General features: G+C 46.2%; 2 protein-coding genes across 2 annotated transcripts; both read right to left on the bottom strand.

Moving 5' to 3' along the window:
* Nucleotides 1-308: 308 nt before the first annotated feature.
* Nucleotides 309-1431, bottom strand: LOC123445206 (proline-rich protein 7-like). The gene is made up of 2 exons (XM_045122162.1): nt 775-1431; nt 309-665 (listed from the first exon to the last, which is right to left on the bottom strand). Exons 1-2 carry the CDS (start codon nt 1172-1174, stop codon nt 631-633), a joined length of 435 nt encoding a protein of 144 aa, XP_044978097.1. The 5' UTR covers nt 1175-1431; the 3' UTR covers nt 309-630.
* Nucleotides 1432-2864: 1433 nt separating this feature from the next.
* Nucleotides 2865-4808, bottom strand: LOC123445204 (glycine-rich RNA-binding protein 4, mitochondrial-like). The gene is made up of 5 exons (XM_045122161.1): nt 4741-4808; nt 4060-4221; nt 3910-3978; nt 3571-3677; nt 2865-3352 (listed from the first exon to the last, which is right to left on the bottom strand). The coding sequence occupies exons 2-5, from the start codon at nt 4205-4207 to the stop codon at nt 3170-3172; spliced, it is 507 nt and encodes a 168-aa protein (XP_044978096.1). The 5' UTR covers nt 4208-4221; nt 4741-4808; the 3' UTR covers nt 2865-3169.
* Between the last annotated feature and the right edge of the window lie 1534 nt (nt 4809-6342).

The following is a 6342-nucleotide window of genomic DNA, read 5'->3' as shown; positions in this document are numbered from 1 at the left end:
GTGAGGCACAAAGCAATTCATTCTGGCTCCAGAGTCGTCTCGCCCCCGCCCCTAGTTGCTTGTGTGATTTCATCTACTTGAGCAGTTTCAAATAGGTGCCAGTTTGCGTTACAAAATTTCGGAAGGCGTCTTGCTAACCCCCAACCATTTATTTCGTTTGTTGCAGGAGCAACGGTGAGGCGCAGTGCTTGACCATTGACAAGAAAGAACTTGTTTTGTCGACGCTCTTATATTTCTTTACTGAGGCGAGTAATAGCGTGCCTGCTTGAATAGTCTTAACGCGGTAAACCAAGAAAACAAACGTGCTGTTACACGCAGAAATACTGTTTCCCTTTATGATGATTATCGGATATGGAATTCCGTTTGGGTGTCTTAAAAGGCAAGACCAAAGCTCCCTCTTTCGAAACAAAAGTTCTCAACACAGAGCATCGAGCATACTGTGAACGGTGCCCGCTGAACAAGATGTACTTTGAACACTGCCATGCCATCCCCTCTCGCAAAATGCCTTCTCTCCTACAGTTATAAAGATCGAAGTATCATGTATATAAGCTCCGGTAAGCCGGGTGCCTGTCCGGTCTCCGTCTCCACCACCGTCGTCTGCGCCGCGAGTCTCCCGAACGGCCGGCGCTCCTATTTGTTCCGGTTCTTCTTCTGCTGCTGCTTGGCTGCAGGCAGAACCAACAGAGTTGGCAGACACACAAGTCACACCGAGGCATCGAACACGCATCACCGATTGGGGAGAAAACTAGCGAGAGAGAACAAGGCGACTTTTACCCAGCCTCCTCTTGGCGTCGGCCTTGGCGAAGAACTCGGCCCACTCCTCCGTCAGGACGAACACCGGCTCCTCCTCCTCATCCCCCCACTCCTCCTCCTGCCCGACGAGGTAAACTTCCTCCCCTCGCTCCGCCCGCGGCGCCGGAACCTCCGCGTCCCCCGCCGCCTCTCCCTGCGGCACGGCGAGGGGTCCTTCCGCCGCGGTCGGCGGGCGGGGGAGCGGGTGGGGAGGAGGAACCGATGTGTGCTGGTGGTGGTGGTGGGCACATGGGGCGGCGGCGGGGAGGAGGTGGGCGGCGTGGTGGCGGAGGTGGATGTGGATGTGGATGCGGTGGTGGTGGCCGCGGTCGAGGCGGAGGTGGAGCCGGTGGTGGTGGTGTGGTGGTTGCGGCGGATCCATGGCGCCTGCTCTGTTTCTCGAGCCCCGCTCTGTTTGCGACGGCAGCGCTCCTGCCGTGTGTATATATATATAATATATATGTGTAGGGTTTACCGCCTCGTCAGTGCAAATCGCATTGCCACGGAATCGCCTATTAAACGTCCGTCGGTGCACACGCGTCCACCACCACCGTTACATTCAGAGAAAATCACCGTCAGCTCGCCAATGGCCAAAACGGCCTCGTGTTTTTTTTATCCCGGGAGATGAACAGGCGTGTGTTTATTATACTGGCCACTTCAACTTCGCAATGTTCGATTGGATTTTTTCCTTTAATAGCGTTATTATGTGTCGAGACGAACGACACTTATTACCCAACGGGTCCCAGTTGTTTAGTGCTAACAAGCTTTGATGGCAGACTGACAAATAGTGCTCCTAGTTATGAAGCCTCGGTTCTTCTTTGACTAAAAAGGGCCACCGAAATATGGAAGGACAGAATTATTATTACTATTGCTTCCTCCATCTCAATTTATAAGTTACGTGTATTTAGGTCGTTAATTTGATCAACTTAATAATAAATATATATTTATTAAAAATATTACATGTTTTATTTTCTAATAATATAATTTTTATATTAAGCAATCGATTTTATATAAGTCAAATTAATAATCTACGTATACGTGTCTTTTAAACTGTGACGAAGGTAGTATAATTTTTATCAACGAGAACAATAAGATAAATATATATACGCCTAGTTGACTGATTGACTTAAAAGTTGAACAATAAAGATGCATGGCAAGTGCCAAATCGATTTGGTCGGGCCATACAAGAAAAATGAAGATACTCCCGAAAGTTCTTATGAAGGGCATATATATACACGTATTTACAGTGTAGGCTCACTTATTTTACTTCATACATATTTTTTATTAAAATCTTAGAAAAACATAGAAACCAGGCAGTAGATGCCAAGTGCGAGGTCGATTTGATCAGGACGATGCCTCAGCAAAATATAAAGGTTTATTGTAATGGAAAGTATCATATACTAGCATTATACATATGATAATAATGTATGATCTTACATCCTTAATGCATAGTATTATATACTAGTATTATACTTCCTTCGTCACGATTTAAAAGGCGTGTATAAAATTTTCTAGAACCTAGGTGGATATTAATTGGTTATAAAATGAGTTAAAAAATAACATTCACGCTATGCGCATATAAAAGTAGACGATTTAAAAGGCGTGTATAAAATTCTCTACAACCTAGGTGGTTATTAATTGGTTATAAAATAAGTTAAAAAATAACATTCACGCTACGTGCATATAGAAGTAGTACTCCCTCCGTCGCGGTTGAGAGGCATAGTTAAATTTACCTGCATTTCCATACTCCCTCCTTGAGTTCCACACCATATTTAATTCATAGAGTTTAGAGAAAGGAGATGAGTGACTATGCATGTATCGTTTTTAGGACACCAGTGACTAGATATGAATACAAATTTAAAGAATTTTGGGACAGAAGGAGTACTACTTATGATAGTAGCATGACGGACCAGCCTAATAGAGCTTCTACTAATCCTAATCCATAAGTTGGCTAGAATCTGCAGCTCCAGTTAGCAAAATCTATTTCACGGTTTTGAACCCAAAAACTGGGTATTGCGTTTTTGTAACTTCAGGCAGGATACATTACAAGCTTGGAACAGGACGAGGAAGCATAATACTAAGAATTTATGATCACACGTTAATCTGCAACCATTACTACAAGTACACAATGCAACATACGGCAAAATGCATGAACTTCCTAGAGAATCATCCGAGTCTCGAAGCAGCAAGCACGATTTTACTGTTGTATCATCCAAGACAAGAAACAAACCAAAAACAAAAATACCATAGAACCAGATCTCTGCCCCTATTGAGTTCAACGATCACAGATGATAAGACAGACATAACGTAGGTTCCACATAATCAAGACACTGTCCTAAAAGCTCGTTATTTCAAATTCTGATAGTCGGTGCCGTTCTTAGAAGGAATCACGTCCTCCACCACCACCATAATCACGTCCTCCACCACCACCATAGCCGCCACCACCGCCATAGCCGCCGCCACCACCTCCATAGCCACCGCCACCACCAGCACGGAAGCCACCGCCACCAGAAGGTCTCTCATTGGCAAAGTTCACACGGACGTTCCTTCCCCCAAGCTCCTGCAAGTATTGGAAGGGCATTAGATCCAGTAGAAGGCAGTGAAGCATAAGCATAGATATCAGATGTAGGCAATTGGCTGAAGGCAGGCACTGAACATTGAAGCAATAATTAACATGGTGAACCCTATCAAACCCTAATCAGCATCTAATTGGTAGAGAAGTAAACTATATTCTGAAGTAGAAGAGCCCAAGTGTCTGGGAATCTGGTTTTGACTCACCTGACCGTCCATGCCTTTGGCGGCATTTCCTGCATCCTCTTCACTCGCAAAGCTCACAAAACCAAACCCTCTAGACCTTCCAGTCTCTCTGTCAGTGATGACACGTGCTGCGAGACGAAAGACAATGATTATGAAGCTGTAAATACGTACAAGATAACCTGAAAAGCATTATTATAACCAGCAGTCAAGCAGATTCTATTCACTGCTGAACATTTAGATCTTGAAACAGTAAGTACAACATTAACCTGAACCATACCAGAACAAGCAGCTAATACCATGTAGTACTATTGTACAGATAGCAGAAAAAATGTCTTGTGCGGGTTAAGGATATAAACTGACCTTCGGTGACCTCTCCGAAGCTTTGAAACGCCTCCTTGAGCGAGTGATCATCAGTACCCCAGGCGAGACCTGATAAATAAAACTAAATCCTGGTTCTATATACAAGGTTATGAACATACAGTACAAGCAAAGCGAGGCAAGAAAGCTCACCACCGACGAAAAGCTTGGAGCTAGGACCAGACTGGCCGGCGCACATGAAACGGGCAGCGTTGAACAGGGCAGGAGCCGAGCCTGTCGATGCGCTGCTCGCGAAAGCACTCTGCCTAAGAAGGCTTCCGAGCTTGATGAGGGCCGCCATGGAATAAGACTAACCTGCACCGAACAAGATAAATCATCAGCAAAGGAGAAAGAACCGAGGGGACAAACAGGTCATACAAGGCAACTACGCGTGGCACAAATTTGTACTCGTAGAAGGAAAAAATAGTAAGTTTTTACTGGACCAGACTTCGTGGAAACACGATATATGCATCATATAACAGGTTAATCTAACAGATCAGAACACCCCGCCTAATTCAGGCGGAGATCCCAGCTAACCATGGAACCCCGCAGTTCCCCTCCGAAGCCTGCAACCCGTAGCACCATGACGACGAGCCCCGAAATAATCCAACAAAAGACGAAGGAAATCGAACGCAGCAGCTAATCTCTAACACCTAGACCCACAAGATTCAGAGATCGGAGAACAGGCAGCGAAAAATTCCCCGTTCCTCCACCGATGAACACCAAGTGACGAACAATCTAGCGGAAGAGGGCGACGGATCGCGGGCAGATCCGCCGGGCAGCGGCGAGATCGGGCGGAGAGGGACGGGGGAGAGAGGGTGGCGGCGCGCGTACCTCGGGAGGGACGAGCTTGGGGCGAGACGAGACGGCGGGGGAGGGGGGAATGGGAGAGGGGGAGGGGGGGCTGGGGTTTAAGAGGAGAGGGGGCGGAGGCGGCTAGGGTTTTGTGGTGCGGCGCACCAGGCTTCCAAAATATCTCAGGGTTTGGGAGGAAAATATCTGGTGGGCTCGTGGTGGGCTGGACGGGTTGGTTACTGGATGGGAATGAGCCAGCGGGTGATCGCGGTCGCTACGGGCATGCCGATTTTATTTATTTTTACTTCTTGCCCTGCTCTCCAAGAAAACATTTCTTTCTTTCTTTATTTTTTGCGCCGGAAGAAAACATTTCTCATTATGAATGTTTTGCATTCACTTGAGGGCTTAACTTTTTTTTTACATGGTAATATGTGTCTCATTCATATCAGAAAGATTAAATTACACTCCATGTAATGACCGCCATGACAAAACTGAAAAGATAGCACAACATTGCTAAGCTTGACACCAACGCCCACCTGTCTCCGGCACCACCATAGCCGCCATCAAAAAATATATTACGGATCGCCTCCTCATCTGAGTTTGATGTGGCTCCATCGATGATATGCAGCTTTGCGGACCTCCAAAGTGGCTCACCAAAGACGAACCATTGTCGTTGAACGAATCAGAACGAGCAACATGCCGCACATGCCATCAACCACGAACCTAACACATGTTCCGTCTTTCAAATGTCGTATATGCAGATCACAATGTGCATCCGCTCCTGGATTACATCCTAAGCTTCACGGTGATGTTGGAGCACACGTTGTGGCAACAGTAAAGCCCAATGACACAAGTCCATCACAAGGATGTCGTCACTGCCAGGATATCCGAGCTTGAACAGATTGGCTCCCAAATCCATCACGGTCATAGAGATGATCGCCTTGCTGGAGAAGAATATGGAGCTTCTTTATCCAGCATCGTCGTCGTCGAAGCCATGACGTCGGACGGTCCAAAAACCTAAGCTACTAGGGGCCTAAAACCTAAAGCAAAAAACGATCCGCACGCGTGAGGTTTGGTAACTCCCCTCACACTGACGACCAAGAGGTCGTCGGCGGAGGAGAGCCGCCGGAAAGTTGGCTCTCTTGATGGTGGCGGCTAGGGTTTCTGGCCGCTAGCCAAACTCGCCCCGCATCAATACCTTTTTTCTCTTTTTCTACTATGTTGCAATGGGATATACTCTGCTCCGTCTTATAATATAAGAACGTTATTATGGGACGAAGGGAGTAAATCGGAGCAAAACATCATAGTACACCCTTGAAAAATAATCAAGAACTACATTATTAGTTTTTCACACATAAAAGTGGTATGTGAACCTCTTTGGCAACAGAAAATAATGTTAGCACCCACTACTAGAAAAAACCTTATACACAGAACATCAGCACTAGCGCTGGATAAAAGAGGACGCTACTACTACATATCAATAGTGCGTGTCTACTATAGTCGCTACTGATAAATACTTAGCAGTAGCGTTGTTTGAAGAAACACTCTACTACTAATATTGCCCCACCATTTCCCACATGCTAGATTTAGTAGTAGCGCCCCACACACCAGCGCTATTGCTAAATGAATAGTAGTAGCGCG

This window comes from Hordeum vulgare, chromosome 3H, assembly GCF_904849725.1.
Source record: "Hordeum vulgare subsp. vulgare chromosome 3H, MorexV3_pseudomolecules_assembly, whole genome shotgun sequence".
Taxonomy (NCBI): domain Eukaryota; kingdom Viridiplantae; phylum Streptophyta; class Magnoliopsida; order Poales; family Poaceae; genus Hordeum; species Hordeum vulgare.
This window is presented reverse-complemented; position numbering and strand designations above follow the sequence as displayed.